The 18,031-nt window shown below is 35.6% G+C and overlaps 2 protein-coding genes across 6 annotated transcripts in view; one reads left to right on the top strand and one right to left on the bottom strand.

Annotated features, from left to right (window-relative positions):
* Nucleotides 1-18,031, bottom strand: part of LOC106075768 (serine-rich adhesin for platelets-like) — a 72,630-nt gene that overhangs the window by 3,841 nt on the left and 50,758 nt on the right. For both annotated transcript variants that reach the window (XM_056038467.1, XM_056038468.1), the window contains exons 3-5: nt 4,836-4,955; nt 2,786-2,919; nt 1,478-1,631 (exon numbers count right to left, since the gene is read on the bottom strand). In XM_056038467.1, the coding sequence (XP_055894442.1) occupies nt 1,478-1,631; nt 2,786-2,919; nt 4,836-4,955 (408 nt within the window). The remainder of the gene's footprint in view (nt 1-1,477; nt 1,632-2,785; nt 2,920-4,835; nt 4,956-18,031) is intronic.
* Nucleotides 5,944-11,899, top strand: LOC106075787 (serine/threonine-protein phosphatase 2A catalytic subunit beta isoform-like). 4 transcript variants are annotated; one of them, XM_013236693.2, is made up of 3 exons: nt 5,944-6,088; nt 8,295-8,648; nt 10,167-11,899. In XM_013236693.2, the coding sequence occupies exons 2-3, from the start codon at nt 8,331-8,333 to the stop codon at nt 10,782-10,784; spliced, it is 936 nt and encodes a 311-aa protein (XP_013092147.2). In that variant the 5' UTR covers nt 5,944-6,088; nt 8,295-8,330; the 3' UTR covers nt 10,785-11,899. The 4 variants fall into 4 exon arrangements, with proteins under 4 accessions (XP_013092147.2, XP_013092131.2, XP_055894449.1 ...); XM_013236677.2 differs by having other exon boundaries at nt 5,952-6,098; XM_056038474.1 differs by lacking the exon at nt 5,944-6,088 and adding an exon at nt 7,877-8,067.

Genomic DNA, 18,031 nt, shown 5'->3' with positions numbered 1-18,031 from the left:
CAATAATAAGAATGTAATGAAAGCATGTCTTATTTATTTATGTTAAACAAGTAATTTTGACTAAAAAGTTATAGCTATAATAAATGAAAACATTGTAAGGTTCTTTATGGTAAAATCAGATGATAAAATTTTTAAAAAAGCAAAGCATGTAACTGTGGAGACTGTGGAAACATGATAAGCCAAATGTCAATGTCAAAAAAAAAAAGGGGGGATTTGTATATTGTCCTATTCAAATTAGATCAGAGTAACCAATGAAGTTAATGTTTCTTGTCATTGTAATATGATACGGGTGGGTGACTGAAATGTGAACAATAGGAGTGTTTTCTGTGTGCTGAAATTATGTGTGTTTGTACCTGTTCCTTTAGTTAATTCAACAGTTGGATATTCAAATGTATTTGTAGACCAAAAATATTTATTAAGCCTTGATTTATTCTAAGAATTTTCTTAGAATTTAGTTAGAATTTGTAAATAGAAGTAAGAATTCGAAGAGAGAGTTGGAGACCAAAGAAAGAACTGTGTTCTAGAAATGTGCTTGTATTAATACACATTGAAACTGATACAAAATTAAACCCAAATACAATATTATCAACAAACAAGAAAAAAATAAGTAAAACATTAAAAATAATTATTTAAAAAGGCATTACCTCTTTATGCACTTATTGAGTGATTGTCTTTCTCTTACAAATTAATGAATGTTAGATTTAAAAACATGATTTTTTTTACCATGATCCCTTATCCTCGAGAAAGAATCCTGTTTAAGCCAATGTATTGATCTAGTACACCTATTAATGATAATGCTAAGAATTTAGATCTAGACTTAGAAAACAATGTGAAAATTTTTCCTGAATATGAATTCATTAAACTCTTGAATCAATAAAGCTTTACATTTGGAAATTCATGAACTGGATAGTCCTTTCAAGAATGCGACAGTCCTTTCAAAACTGATGTAGCATCTCGACCTAGATTTAGTCTAAAGCCAAATTTATATTTATTTATTTTTACTTTGAAAAATTAATACAGTCAAACTAGGTTTTTCCTGTGTGGCCAACAAGCTAGTAGTTCTTTTCTCAGTGATATGCATCAACTGTTAAATTTCTAGGAAAATCATTAGAGCTGTTTTTGAGATCAGTTCATCCACCCAGGTTCCTCCATGAAGGAGTGACTTGAATAGAGGTATTGTAAAAAAAAATGTGCCTCTCAACACTATCAAGCTTTTTTTTTCAATTATGACTCTTAATTAACTTTTGGAGTTGACCATCTATTTCTTCAAATGCACATTATCAATTTTAATAGTTAAAAAAGAAAACCAAATAGATCTAAAATGAATATATTAATTTTGTGTGTGTGTGTTTTTTTATATTTTTTTTTAGTTTAAAATGAATCCACTATTTACTGTATTTTTTTTATTTTTACTATAATTGGTAGAAACAGGATGGACAACTCTTATTAAAATTGAAATTACTCTTGTTACACTCACCTGAATGACCAGCACGGTCCATGACATGCTGATAAAGTCTACGCCTTTGTTCATTAGCTAGAAGATCAATCTCTATTTGTCGGGTAACAATGGCTTGTGACTTTCTCCAAACATTGAACTCATAATCTGTTGGAACTATTCTCTCAGCAATGACCTAGACAATAAGAATTGAAAAATCTGGTTACAAAATACGTATAGAGTAGTGAACAAAACATAATTTTCTTTTATGTGCCAATTATAATTACCATATAGATTCAAAATATAATCTTATCTTATCTTTTATATGTTACAGATGTTACCTCCAAAAATAATATAATTTCATGTGTCAATCTAATCATGCATATTAATCAATGACTTAAACTCTGCTAAAACGTTGGTTTTCCTGGCTGACCCAGACAACCCGATCCATTCTCTAATGGCACTAGGGAAGAAGGAGCACTTGTACAATTTTCTTCTAACGTAGGCTCCTATGCAATAGGAAATGTGCCTCTATCTTTGTGTCTTTCTGAGTATTTCATTAGGTTTTGTTCTTCTATTTGTAAATTATGGTTAAGTGTTTTATGTTTTATTGCTACTTTACTTTTTATTCTTCTGTCCTGAAGTGTCTCTAAGTTTAGTGATTTTACTAATGGTGTTACTCTAATCAAATTTAAAAATTCGTTTGCTTTGCATCTCATTGCTCTATTTAGTATTTTCTAATGTAATATTTTAACAGCCTCATAACATTCTTTATCCAATAAAAGTATTTTTCTGTATTTATTCTGCCAAGAATTCTGAAATTAAGGTGAAAGATAAAAACAGTTTCATGACTTTTAAATATTTTAAACTAAACCACTAATAATATTAACCGAAAAAAAAAAATAAACAATGTAAGAATAAAATGAGTTTAATTCATTTTATCCACTTTTGAAATGACAATGCAATTTCAACAAAACATGCAAAAGAAAAGAACAAAATAAATCAAATAGTTGAAACGAGCCGACCCGCAGTGTAGCATACGCCGCTATTTAGTGACGGGTGAAAGCTTTCTGAAAGACAGAGCTGTCCAAATAGGGCGGGTGATTGGGCAATGTAGAGAATTATATATACAAAGAAGATTTCTTGTTCTTCCCCCCCCCCCCCTCTTTTTTTTTCTGAGCCGCACTCTCTGTCGCCGCAAAAGTTATGTGGGGTAACTCTAGTCCAACTTGCAGAAATAAAAGAGTTATCTTTTCATGACTTTTTCATCAAGGGTTAAAGAGTCTGCATGCTTGCCTCTTGTACTGCATGGTTGGGTGACATAGAGAATTATATATACAGATTACTGACCTTAATGATAACAAATGCTTTTCCTTGAGTCAGAGTTAGCTCCACTTTTTCATTCACGCTGTCAAAATTGGCTGTGTTCCTGGAACCACTGCGTTGACCATCAGCATGGATGAAATCAATGTCCCCGAAGATTTCTGAAGAATAATGTTTTATTTTTTCAAGGTAAGGCTCTATAGATTGTATTGGCTTTCGTAACATCCAAATAGTGTTGGAAAGATAATTGTAGGATAATATCGATCATTAGTCCCCTGAAAGCCCAGCCATTTACAATAAAGAGTGATAGCCTACTACGCCCTGATTACATAAACACTCTCACTAACATCTTATATGATAGTGTCATCGGCTTCATAAGTAGTATGTCTGACCCAGACGGACCCAAGAAAGAATGATTGTTAGAGGGAGACAAAGCTGAAAAGAAAATACGAAATCAGCTTAGTCAGATTTTCCTAGGATAGGCCTAAAAGAAAAAAACTCACTTGACAAGGAGATCACTATAAGAAGAAAGAAGCTGATTAGGAATAATAAATTCATATTTATTACGTTGAGACAATGTATGACATTAGTTTGTATGACATTAGTTTGTATGAGTGTGTCGAATTTCTGTTCGTTTTTCTTATTATACTTTTATAGGCCCTACTTGAGATTTATCTTGGATTGTTATTCATAGATTTTTTTTTTTGTAGTAGCAAGGAATGTAAGAATTGTTTTTAGAAAGATAACACTCACCTAGATCTACCTTAAATGAATGTAAATTAAATATCTTTCGTTAAATTTGTGTTTTGTCGAGTTTCAATTGGGAAGTTTGTTCAGTGAAATTGGGGACATAGCCTACTTCCATGAAGCTTTGTATTCTTCCAAAAGTTTCGACTTCACCTCTTTGCTCACCTCTGTATTAGTAGAAGGATAACTAACCTATATTATCTCACTTGCTTATTATTGATGCAAGATAGCCCATAAAATTTATCGGCCGAATTTAATCACTAAATGTTTATTACATTCTTGTAGGATGCCAGATATTCGCAAAAGATACAATTTTGTCAAATTACTATTGAGACGTTTGGGACTGTATCTGATTTCAGAACTATAATCTATATAACCGTAAGTGAACATTGACCCTAATAGATTGTAGGCCTAAATTTGAAGACAAATTACTATTTCTCTTTCCGCATTCCACCTTAGGCCTACATACATTTAAATTAACAATATAATAATAATGGCAATGTCTTCGATTTCAAAGATCAATGATGAGTAGCCTAATCCATTTGCGGTCTGCATATTTTTCCACATCTGATTTGAATACTTCCCCCCCCCCCCCCGTAAACGCTATAAAGATCAATTCAAGAGCCATTTTGCCCTCGCTTGCATTGAGAAAGTAGCTGGCAGCAAAGGGCTTTTGAAAGAGACGGATAGCTCTCACGAAGGCCGCTGCAAAAACATCTGAGGACAAGATGAAAGTTCTTGTTGAAGACAGCGCAGAAGACGGAAAGAAAACTTATATAGACCCTTGGCGGACAAAGGCTTAGCAATATAATGTAATATAAAACATCATATAATTGCATGTTTGTGTTGAAAAGTGTGTGTATATTTCCTTTCCATAGCGTGAATTGGTTAGTTGTGAGTTTTGTTTCTTTTTGTAGATGTTAATTGTTAGATCAGGACGTTAGGGGTTGTCTTTTGAGACTAATAAGGAGATCTTGTCTTATAAGATAGCCTACAGACGTTAATACAAAGGACAACATAATTAAATCCGCATTTCCTGTCATTGTGTGTCAAATCTAGTCATGCCTGTTAATCTGGAAGGGTCGTTGGTTTTCCTGACTGCTTCCGCTGTATAAGTAAAGATTAATATGGCTTTGCGTGTGATAGATCTGTGTGGGTGGGCGGGGGAGTTCAGAAGGCAATGATTGCTTTACATGTTTTTGAGTACATCAGTGTAACAAATATTTTGTTTTCATGTGGTGCTATTTTGTATGAGAATGATGTTTCTTATGATGTGCTACAGTGTGATGTGCCGCGTGCTTTCTACATAATACATCTCATAACATATCACCTTCGTTGTGATGCTCCACATCTATAGTTTGCCTGATGTCCTTGCTGTCAATGTTGGCCAGTTTAGACAAGAGTAGGGCGCTGATATTTTGTTTTCGTTTAGGCTTGGGGCTGAGCTCAACTGAAACACAAAGAAACAACTGATTAAACATGGATGTCAACTTTAAAGTAACAAAAAGTAACAAGAGGAAATGATTAACTAAATTCTTAAAGCATAGTTTTTTTCTATCAGTTTATTTATTTTTGTTTTTGCTTTTTATTGCTGTTTGGTGTTTTATTAATTTTAAATAGGGAGCGTGCTTTAGGGTTCAAATGATCAAAGTGCTTAGATATCGAATAAAGAGTTTTGAGACCGAGTCCTGGAAGCTTGAATGGTATGCTTTAAGGCGCCCAGTAATTCACTTAGCTCATGAATAGTTAGTATTGGCATTCTATCTCTGTGGGACTTTGGTCACAGGTTGCATTAGTGCAAGAAGAATCAGTGGCTTAGCTAGGAATTTGAAATCATTTGGGGGCCCGGGGGGGGGGGGGCTTGACCTCTTTGGGGGCCCCTGCATTTTAACATTCGACATCATGACATGAGATAATTGCGTAATATTTAATTTTTAATGTAAAAAAAAATTCGAACTAGGTGAAGGCCTTATTCTTCTTCACAGGAACAGAAACTAGCGTCGAAGCGTAATTCTTTTATGTACAAAGTAGGCCTAACTGAGAACATTGTTGTTGTTTTTTAAATACATCAACTGTTCCAGCAAGGTTAAGTTGTATGGATAGGAATAATGTAAAGTTGTCCAATTAGGTAAAGGAAGATGATGTTGAAAATATAGTGTGAGCCTAAAAATAAACGTAAAATCCAAAGCTGATATCCTTAGCCACTAAACGTTTTAAATGATTACCAATGTTGACAGTTTGGGAAAATCCGAAACCAAAAAAAATGGAGTAAGACCAAGGTCTCTTAAAACTGAGTCCGTGCTTATCGTAGTCTTGTCATAGTCATGCGACTTATATAGCCTAGTGTCCGTTTCGTCACCAACCAATCCTGTATAACTAACTACCCATGTATGATTCATCCGGGCGTCTATATAAAGGACTCGGTAAGCAGAAAACTGGACATATCAACTGACACTTTGGTCTCAAGCAGCAAGAGAGCCACCAGAACAAGACTATAAGTAGAAGACTAACAGGTCTAACGTAGCGTTAGATATTTCACAGACAACAAACAAGAGGAACAACCAGCCACATAGAACTAAACAAGTCTGCTTTTGTTAACTTCTTTTTAAATTGTTCATTAATTGATATGACAATGGTGCAATGGTGTACTATCTTTTAGTTCGTTGAAATAGTTAGGCCTATAATATACAATAGCCACTGATGCTATGTTTAAGCTGTTCTTCATATACATTCAATTTTATATTGACTATTGAATTAAAATAAATCGGGAAAATGATATAACGTTATTATTATTATGTTAGAAATGAACGAGTAGTCATTCTCTGGCGCTGCCAGGGTCGAGTTTCGCTAAAGAGAAACAAAATTCATCGTAGTCCCTTTAACAGTTTCCACTGAGGAATTTTCTGGTGATGTGGCAGGTCTGCAGCAGTACTGCCCTCTGACAGGCAACGAAGATGTTCCTAGGAATGTTAAGGCTATTATTATTATTATTATTATCATTATTGTTTGACGAAAATGAGCATAAAACCACAAAATAAGACTAGGCGACGTAGCAGCATTTCCAACAATATCAAACTGTTTGTAGTTTTTACTTTTTAAAGATAAATTAAATTAAAAGCTGTAATAAAGGAAAAGAATCAAAACTCCACCAACAGTGGACCTTTAGGGTTAATCTGTCCATTGAAGATGGGGGCGGGAATCAGCAACTTTACCCTAAACATTGGAGCCGATGCAAAAAAAAACAAAAAAAAAACGCCATCACAGACACAGACATCAGAAAACGTTGTCCTCTGAAACGATTTGGGATTTGGCTTGACCGGATGGTTAGGGTGCACAATTCAATAATATAATATGTCTTACTTATTGCACAAATCAACAGTTTAAACTTGGCATTCGCTGCCAGGTGCAAACTGTGGACAATCTGGGAGAGTTACATCCACTTATAAGTAAAATTAAAGCTGTATTTTTCGTAAATGATATCTGTGCCACCATATGGTTGTGAAAGTTGGACAATGAACGCTGGGGGTGAATGAAGAATTCAAGAGCTTGAGAGTAACTTATGAACAACTGCTGACCGGAGAAAATGGAGAGATTTTGTTACGTGAACTGTCACGGCGCCCCAACGACGACAGTCAAAGTACAGACGAGATACAAGATACAGTAGCGCACAATTATATGTGAGTTGGTTGTATAGACATCTATAGGGAAACGATGGCTGAGTGTTTAAGCGCTTGGCTTCGAACCTGAGGTCCTGGATTCGAATCTCGATGAGGACTGGGATTTTTAGGGCACCACAGAGTCCACCAAACTCTAATGGGTACCTGACTTAAGCTGGGGCAAGTAAAGGCGGTTTGTCGTTGTGCTGGTCACATGACACCCTGCTGGTTAACCGTTGCACCCCCCCCCCTGACAAAAAAAAAACAACAGATGGCCTAAACATCAACTTATAGACCGCATGAGAACTTTGTACGGACAACCAGTGGCAAGAATAGCATCCTTTACTATACACATCTGTTAACAACAGCTTGTCTGGTATTTATAAACTATAACACTTGCATTATTAAGTATAAACAAAAACTTTTTATTACGTATTTTTAGATGTAAAGATTGTGCTACAGTAGATAAAGGAGAAATGCGGTAGTTTGCGTGGGTACGCAGTTCACAGCCAATTCAGACAAAGTCGTTGTCTTCGGGTGGTCAACTAAACTGCAGGTTGTTGTTTTTTCGTATTTGTTCCAAAACGTTTAAAGATCTTATTGCGTCACAAACACTCATGCCCTAAGTCTCATTACCGTTGATATCAACAAGACTGAGCCAATGAGGTCGTCACCTCTTGACTTGGTGTTATCTTGTACGGTTTGCACGCTATCTTGGAAGCTTATCTCATCTCTATTACAAGCAGTGCTCTGGTGGTTTTAAGGTTTTGATTGTCAGCTGTTTATCACACTAATTGACACTTACATCATCATCTACCGCCCTCGCTCCCGACTCCCTTCTCCGTAATTATCAAAAGGGTCACCCCCTCGTCTGACCCTCGTGACCAGAGTGGAATAAAGTAATCAGTAAGCAAAGTTATCAGTCGTTTAAATCATAACTTTACAGTCAAAACAGTACGCTGCTTTGATTTCATTGAGACTAATTTAGATCGTATGTTTTGTATAAACTAAATCGTATAAACAATACAAATACAATAAGGAGGAGAATAATTAAATAATTATTCATTAATTAATCTGTTCTCATTATACTTTACATTTTATTTTAAATTCTCAACACATTTTGACTTTCAAAGGAACAAACAAAGTAAAGTTACTTGACCAGCCTCGTTATGGAGAAAACTAAAGCGTTCAATGTGAAGGACGCAGACGAGTGGATCAAACATCTGCAGCAATGCAGACCACTCCCTGAAGAGCAAGTAAGAGTTATGTGTGAGAAGGCCCAGGAGATTCTAATCGACGAGTCCAACGTCCAAGCTGTCCAGTGCCCAGTGACCATATGTGGAGACATCCATGGTCAGTTCTACGATCTCCTTGAGCTGTTCAAAATTGGAGGAGAATTACCAAATACAAACTATTTGTTCTTAGGGGATTACGTCGACAGGGGATATCACTCTGTAGAAACAGTCTCACTTTTGGTCGCTTTAAAGGTAAGAAACTCATATAAGATCAGTACTTTTATTTCTCGCAATTCAAAAAACAAAATCATTATTGTTTCCAACTTTCCATTTCGGATTTGAAAAAAAAAACCATTAACATGGGAAACAGAGAATAATTCCAGGCAATGATTTTTGTATCATCACAAATGGTCTATCGCTTTAAGAATGCTTCGTGTAGAGTTACTATAGAGCATGGCTCTATATTGTATAACACGTTACACACGTAAGGCCTACTAGCTTTACTTATAACATCCATATAGTATTGATCATTGTTGAGCATCCAATGATTTGGTTTCTATTTTTTTCCGCTAGTGGCTATTTTCAACATAAATTGAAATCGAAGTTGCCAACTAAAAAGAAAATTTAGCCAAAAAAAAACAAAGAAGAAGAGCTTAGAAAATGTGTTGCTGCAGTAATATAATATATATAGTGCCAAAAATGATCCTATAGCATATTTTATCCAAACACTTCCTTCATTCTGACAGGATGGCACCAAAAATCTAGCTTTTTAATCCGTCATAGAAGAAACTCTCTACATAATTGTAAAGCTACAATCAGTTGGAATATCTCCCAGGAGCGTCCCCGGGTTAGGTTACCAATCTCCCCTTCCTGCCAAAACATTTATGTCGGCCACTAAATGTCCATGTGTATTAGTAGTGACATATTTCTTGTGTCACATTTGTCGTAATTTAAGCTGACTTTATTAAGCTGAACAGATCTACCAATAATTGGGGGTTTATTTTCAATTCATATGATTAGTTCACACTTTCTTCCTAGTAAAAAAAAAAAAAAACTGAATAATTTATTTTGACTTTTAATTATGTTGTTGAACTGAAATTTCCAAAATGTGTTCCATCTATATGTTGTTGTTTTTTTACTATTACTAAGTATCTTTAACACACCGTGCTAAGACAAATTATGAACAAGCAAAAAAACAAAAAAAAAAAACAACAATAAATAAAAAGCTTATCTAAGGGGAAAAACCTTTAAAAAGAAATCACTGCATATATCTCAATATAGCAGGAATAAGCTCCCATTTTCATTACGAAATAAAAAAAATTAATTACCACTATCTAATCGATTCATGTATTGACTAAAACTAAATTATGCAAAATTTCAATTGATCCGAGAATGGGAAGTGGAAGAAAAAACGTGTACAAAACGTGATAAGGGGAACTCCATATATACAGCCACATCGTTCAATAAGTAACATTTATTTCCCTTGTTCGATGCCAAACAAAATAATTAATTACCAGTAATATATTAACTATTTGGTTCATTTTCTTATTGATTGATGTTTTGTTAGGTACAACAAATAATTGTGTAACATTTCAACTTTATCCGGGAATGGGTGTGGAAGAAATAATGTGTACAACAATAGTGTACCAGACAGACAGAGTGAGTTGATAGAAGCAATGTTAAACAAAGGCCTATATTTGTTTACAGCATTCTTTGAACGCATTTTTTGTATTTTGTTAATATTCTTTTCTCTTGGCTTTCTATCTCTAGGTACGCTACAGGGATAGGATAACTTTATTGAGAGGGAACCACGAGTGTCGCATGAGCTCTCAGGTCTATGGCTTTTACGACGAGTGCTTGGTTAAATACGGTAGTCCTAACGTGTGGAAATATTTTACAGATTTATTTGATTACTTCCCTTTGACGGCCATCGTCAACGACTCCATCTTCTGTCTTCACGGGGGGTTATCTCCCTCCATTGACACGCTCGATCACATACGAGTTTTAGATAGAATTCAAGAAATACCACACGACGGGCCTATCAGCGATCTGCTGTGGTCGGATCCGGAGGACAGGGAAGGCTGGTCGGTGTCGCCCCGGGGTGCCGGGTACAACTTCGGCGAGGACGTATCCATGGCGTTCAATCACAGCAACAGCCTGTCCGTGATAGCCAGGGCCCACCAGATGGTCATGGAAGGATTCAACTGGTGCCACGCGGGCCACGTACTAACGGTGTTTAGCGCCCCCAACTACTGCTATCGCTGTGGCAACCTTGGCGCCCTGATGGAGGTGGACGATGTGGGCAGCACGAGGTTCTCACAGTACGACCACGCGCCCTCTCAGGGGCGGATATCGATAACAAAGTCCGTACCTGACTATTTTTTGTGACATGCATTCATTATGGAACGATTCTGAATTGTTACGCTGTGGTGTCCTCGAGTCGAGCTGTTCATCTTTCCCCGCCATTTTTTAAACTCTTTCTCTCCTAATTGATTTTGGATTTATTAACTTTAATTTGTATTGTGTAAAAAGAGCATGCATTCTCCTATAATTCAATACCAAATATAACATTTTCTGATGGCAAACACAAAAGTTATTGAAGTTTAATCAAAACAGGATAGTGAAACTCAAATGAGCAAAATGAATAATACTATCGAAACGAGGAATATAATTACGGAGAGAGAGTTAATTCCCCGTTTTTTGTTCTAGAGTTCCAATAGCCAAAGACTAAACTCTACCTGACAGTTTCAAGAAGAAGAAGAAATCAAAGCAACGACCTCCAATGTACTACATTCTATCTCGGAATAAACGGGAGGCATACATTGTCAAATTAGAAAATACTATTGGCAACGAAAAAAGAAAAACATTGCATTCATTAATCTTTCAAAGACTTCAAGAGAATAAAGATTTAAAGATAGTGTGTTCAAACTTCAGGACAGGATTGATTAAAGATCTGTGGTTTTTGTACTTATAAATGAAACATAAACAATTTGAACTTACACAGTAGAAAGCCCGAACGTCGAAAACATGGAGTAATATAAATTGCCACGGATAGTTAACTATAATCTAAATCAGTGTTTCCCAAACTGTGTTCTACAGAACCCTAGTGTTCCGCGAGGACTGAAAAGGTGTTCCACGAACTACTGGAATAATTAGCTAGAAATACATCACGTGAATCAATCTCTCAAAAAAAAAAAAAGAATAGTGTTCCGCTAAATACTCAGAATGTGCTTAGTGTATTTATTTGTATGGGGTTTGAGATACACTGATCTAAATTAGATGTGGTTTTTTTTTAATGATGCTTTTGTGTGGTCATGGACTCACGGTAGTGACTTTGTGAGTAAGAATGGGGCTAATAAATATATAACTCCCCTCCAAACAAAAATGTCCTCCTCAATACCCTTGAATACGAACCTGCGTGAAGGTAATGAATATGCAAAATACAATTTGATTTTAGATCTTCGAATGTTTTATTTACTGAATAAACAGTACATTACTTATAATATTGAGTAGTTGTTAACTTTATACGTCTTTTTTTTTTCTCTCTCTCTCTCTCTCCCTCCCTCTCTCTCCCTCCCTCCCCCTCCCTCCATCGAGTTTCAGCATATGCTTTTCTTAATTGTTAATTCTGATTCTTCTGTTTCGGTAGGTAAGTGTGTCCAACTTTAACCCAGGATAAGGATGCAGCTTTGTTGATCTTGTTGCTGTGTAATTAAACTAACAATTCCGTGTCCAATGCTTTTTCTTATAATCTTGGACTCTCGTGGCCATTGTCATCCTTGCCAGGAAAGAAACGAAATTGTTGCCAGAAGCGTTCAATTTACTTCCTAATTATTTTTTTTATTTTAATGCAAAATTTATAAATGTTCTGCTTCCCGGTTGAACAGCAAAATACGCTTTTTTTTTTCTTTGCTCATTTTGATGTTATCTGTTGACATTTTCGAGTTAGTTATCTAAATCTTAAAGCATACCTTACAGAGTAGTTATGAATTACATAAACATTTTGAAACACTAGATTCTTCCGAATCAACAAAAAAAAGAAAATATTTCATAACTATTTGTTAATTTTTTCTTAAACTTAGAAATAGTCACTTCTTTACTATTATCGTGGTTTATTATTATCTTTATTATTAATAATATAATAATTTTTATATTGTTTATTAATCTAGAAATGGTCGACAATATTATGTACGAATTTATACCTCATCTTAAACATAGATGAAATATAAAGTTGCTTAATCTTATCTTAAAGTATGTTCACGGTACAAGAGTTATGTCCCTTCTAACGCTCTCTACTTAGTACAGAACACTGACATATATCTCTGCACACCGCCTCAGGGCTCTCCGTACAAAACAGACAAAACAAAAACTTGATGTGCACTGACCTTTGAAAAGTTTTTTAAAAAATTACAACACACTATTTGTTTATCGCTTTAAAAAAAAGTTCAGTCACATGACAGAAAACTTTTTTGTTCAGATCTAACAAGCCTGTAGGATATTAATAGAAGAAGACAAACATTACAGTAGATGGTAGTCACAAAAACGCGTTTTTAAAATAAGTAGGGTTTTTTTTAGCCGATTAATAGTCTACAAAATTAAATTGTACTAGTAAATTATTTCATCGCCATTATGCAATTCTGTGGTATACTTTGAGGCAGATTCCTCTTTAGTAAGCTTTTAGCAATAAATCGAAATCCTATAAATATGAAATTAAAAGCTTAAATGAAGGCGGAAATACCTTAAAGAACGAAATGTCACATGACTCAGTTTAGTATTTATTGCACTGAGATCATACATGCGCCTGTAAACTTAATTCGTTTATTTTCGCTTCGGAATGCCGTCATGATCGTCCTGGTTCAGATCCTGTACAGTGCCATTCACCCTGCTGTGCTGCTTGGGGCTTGAAATACGACGCAGTAATCTTCATTCCTGATGGAACTTAGGACGCTTATAAAACAAAACAAAATACCCCCAGCTTTTCTTTGTACATGTACTTAAGATCGATATTATGTAACATATGGTATATTTACCAACAAAGTAGGATGTTGTGTCGTGTATTATTGCATACTGCTGCCATTTAGAACATTAACTAACAAAATAGGCTTCCATGTTATGTATTATCTCCCTCTGTAACAAGATTTAGCTTCTAAAACCCAACCCCTAACAAACAGACCACCTCCCTCGTGTCTGGGAATGTTTCACTGTCAAGTAACTGGACGCCTGGTTATCAACCCAAAGCATGTGATTGGAATCCCGTGTCTAGTAGAAGTCACATGTTAAGGGAACGCTTATAATAAAACCTATAGTGACGTCCATATTAACGCCTAAATTAACGCCTACATAAACGCCTAAATTAACGCCTGTATTTTATCGTGTATATTAACCCTTCATTAACGCCTGTATTTTATCGTGTATATTAACCCTTCATTAACGCCTGTATTTTATCGTGTATATTAACCCTTCATTAACGCCTGTATTTTATCGTGTATATTAACCCTTCATTAACGCCTGTATTTTATCGTGTATATTAACCCTTCATTAACGCCTGTATTTTATCGTGTATATTAACCCTTCATTAACGCCTGTATTTTATCGTGTATATTAACCCTTCATTAACGCCTGTATTTTATCGTGTATATTAACCCTTCATTAACGCCTGTATTTTATCGTGTATATTAACCCTTCATTAACGCCTGTATTAACGTCTACCTTAAAGCCAATGTTAAGACTTAGATTAACGCCTATATGAAGGGCTATATCAATGCTGGTGGCAGAACAGATTGAGAAACATGAATGTACATTCAAACTAACCACTCTTCTGTGTCACATCAATCCTTTCAATATATAGTCATGACTCAGAGCCAGTGGAAATCAAAAAGAAATTTTCATAAAAAGCAAAAAATAATTTCAGTTGAAGAAGAATGAGGTACGTTACGGGTTAAGGCAATATTTAAATTTTCATCCAATATCAGGAAATACAAATATTTAACAATTCGAGAGGCTGGGACTTAAAAAAATGTTTTCAAAAGCTGTAGTTTTAGAGGGCCTTCAATGAAGATAGTATTGGAGACGAAGAAGGGTCCTCCTCCATTCAGCAAAAGGGGTGGGAGATAGTTGTAAGCTCCCCCAGTGAGATCCGTGACGTCAAACGTTTTCCTGCGTTCTCATCTTTAGAACTTACTTTTGGTCATAGTAAGAAGAGCGCAAATGAAAAAAAAAAGATTAAAGTAAACGAGGATGGGACAGACCGATATTGAAGTGTTTTCTTGAACTATAGTACACTATTCTTTTTAGTAAAAAAACAAAAGTCGCAGTTCAAACTTAAGTCTAATAAAGAAAGAGACAACACTGACCAATGCTGTCACGTGAGAACATTTTAGTTACATTTAGTAAACGTACTTCTGTAATAGGCGTAATTGTCGCAAATTCATCTTTGTGTTAAGAAAGACGTCTTGCAGAAGACCTTTTTTTTTTGTCACACAAAAGTTGTCAACGATGTACTGTACCCCTTGAAAAAGAAATTCACAGGCTTCCTCCCCCCCCTTTGTTTTGTGAAGATTTACCGTGCCCCTTGAGACCTCACGCCTCCCCTTATTTTGCCCCCTCCACAGTTTAAGAAACTCTGCAAGATGAAGTATACTTATTTTTTTTTTGTCTTGTGACTATAAGTTAAATGGGTTGGCCCAAAATCTGAATATTTTAATAATAATAAGGCTTGTCTTCGAGGCCGAGGATTAATGAGAGATACAGCATTTTCCATGGCTACGCAGCCCCCAACTGTGACCTACATATTTTGCCACACCCAAGCCAAGCATAATCATTTTCCAAAGCTTATATCAACTCATTCTTTCTGTCTGTCTGGTAAAAAGTGTGTACACGTTAACTCTCTCACACCAAATTTAAAAAGCGATCACCTAGATATCCCTTTCTTTCTTCTCACCCCCCCCCCCTTTTCCGACTGGTCCAGACAAGTAATAGGATAATAGCGTATTGAGAAAGCTAAAAGCATGACATTGCTCAAAACAAAAACAATCTGTGCAATCGCACAGATTTATGATTGTTAGTCTAGACAAGATCTATTACAAATTTAATTACATGACTGATCCAAAGTAATTGATACAACTTCGCTGAATATAAGCTTTTTTAAAAGTTTTTTTTTCCCCATGTTTTTAAACTAAATCTACCACCGTAATAAAGTAGAAGACCAAAATAAAAAATAAAAAAAACGAATGGAAATTCAAAAGTGTTTTGGGTGGAGGGGACGTTAGTGTGTTTTCGGGTCGACCTTGACACAGCTCCACCCCTCCCCTCTGTCTCCCCATTACCCTAACCTCCCTTCATAGAATAGTCAGATTGACACAGGTGTAAGTATAGCGTATTTTTTTTTGTAATGCTCAGACTTATAAATAAAGAAACACCTACACCACGACTATTTAAGTTTATGCATCACCGACTAGATGTAAAGTTGATCTAACCGCGGATGGCAAATTGTTGCCGCCCCACTCAAGGGAGTTTATTTAGTAAGAAAATAGAAGGAAAGTTTAAAACATCAGAAAGTTCATTTTTTTGCATTCTCGTCCAACAGCCAATACATTTCCTAATGAACACCAATACATCTCATAATGAACACCAATACATTTCATAATGAACACCAATACATTTCCTAATGAACACCATTCTGATGTTTGGAACACGGCCCACCATTGGCTGTCAGAATCCATTGGGTTTACACATAAGTTTGAAACACAGTAATCAGCTCTTAGTTAAACGTTTTTGTTACTTTTTTTTTGTTTGTTTTTGAAGCAATCAAATAAAGTAACACAGTAACAAAACAAAAAATAAGTGGAAGCGATACTGAGATATTTTGGGACGAAAAATGCAACCTAAAAAAAAAATGTAACCAAATAGAAAATGTAACCTAAAGAAAAATGTAACTTTAAGTCAATTGTAACCTAAAGAAAACCTTAAGTAGATAAAGAGGAAGACTAGGAAACATTTTTAAATACAGATGTTGACAAACTAAACAATGTCAAGGAAATCACAGTGAAATGTCACTGTTGTCAATTAAAAAATAACAATTACATAGTGACACACGCGAAAGCGCTCAGAACATTGATATTCAGATGCTAAATGTACAAAAATGCCTAGCTTAGCAACTCTTCCGGTAATGTTTACACCGGATACACCAACAAGCAAGCAATCTATTTTTAGTTATCAGCCATTGATGGAAATCTACGTCAACTTTGTATTATGGACAACTTGAAACACATGTCATAGGTAATGTGATCACTACTGAATTGTGGGAGGTCTCGTTTATCCATTCAGTTTAGACATAAATCTGAGTTTACAGGCCTACACTAACTGTAACAGTATCCCCGATAATAATAAAAGGAGTGTTAAGACCATAGATTCTACATAGCGATAGTCTTCTGTTTTAAGAGAGAAAGGGAGTATTATCTTTGATATATTTTATTTCCAAAAACCTTGGCCTACTCTCCATTTTATATTCAACTACATCGATCTATCACAATTTAAATCTTAGTGATCAGCAATAAACATGTTCTTAGTTGTCTCCCTTCTCATACAGAAAGTCATAGACAAGAAAGGAATGGGGTGGATATATGCTAGTGCGTGGGTGGGTGGGTCATTTCCTTTTAGACAGTGATGCCCAACCTAATTCGACCCGCGGGTTATTTTAATTTCCAACACTCGTCTCGCGGGCCATATTACCGAAAAGTTACAAAAGGGAAATGAAATTGTTTTGAAACTATTTTGGTAGAAACCTGTGGATTTAATACTTAAGTAATAGGTTATTTGAATATTCGATTTTTTACGCATCAGAGAAGTGTTCTATCTCTCTACTTCAAATGTGAGCAACAGTGTAGGCCCCGTAGGTTAGGGTTAGGTAGCTTTACCACCGGATCATTTTGTTGTCTCTTGTTGGTAAATATATACCCATGGATCCTCCAATCTCTTGGCGTAGTTTAATTTAACAATCTTTTATTTGCGACTCAAACAAAGAATGCCATAATGCCACCATATTTATTTTGAAATGCCCTTTTTATATGTTGTTGTTTTATGGATTATTATCATGTTCCACAAACAAAGTCACCTTTCCTGGTAGATTTTACACTCAGAGTCCCATTTCATAAACAGACAAATGTTAATCCATCAGAGAAAAAATGAGGGCCCAAACATAGATAAAGATACATTTTTCAACCCTTTTTTTTTTGTTTGGAAGCGGAATTTCTAAACTTTGTGCCCATATTTCGGCGGGCCGGATGGAACACGTCGCGGCCCGGATCTGGCCCTCGGGCCGTATTTTGGGCATCACTGCTTTTAAAGAACGTGTTTTATTTTATAGCACTGTAGTCAAGTCTTGTCTCCATGATGAAAAGGAGCGGAAACAAATTTAATGATTTGACGTCATCAGAACAAGAAGTCATTTTAAACAGTCACGCAGACACCTCAACATTTGAATGACAATTCCTGCTAGACGTGTTAAAAGGTCGTCCCCAGCCATTCTATGCTCCATAGAGGTAAATAAAAGTAACTGGCAAGTTGTCACTCTACTGAATGGTTCTGCAACCCACACCTCTTACCACTGCTTCTAGTTTGTCTCTTGTTCCCACTCC

This window comes from Biomphalaria glabrata, chromosome 8 (assembly GCF_947242115.1).
Source record: "Biomphalaria glabrata chromosome 8, xgBioGlab47.1, whole genome shotgun sequence".
In the NCBI taxonomy this organism is placed as follows: domain Eukaryota; kingdom Metazoa; phylum Mollusca; class Gastropoda; family Planorbidae; genus Biomphalaria; species Biomphalaria glabrata.
The sequence above is the reverse complement of the archived record's forward strand: the minus strand, read 5'-3'. Positions and strand labels throughout refer to the sequence as shown.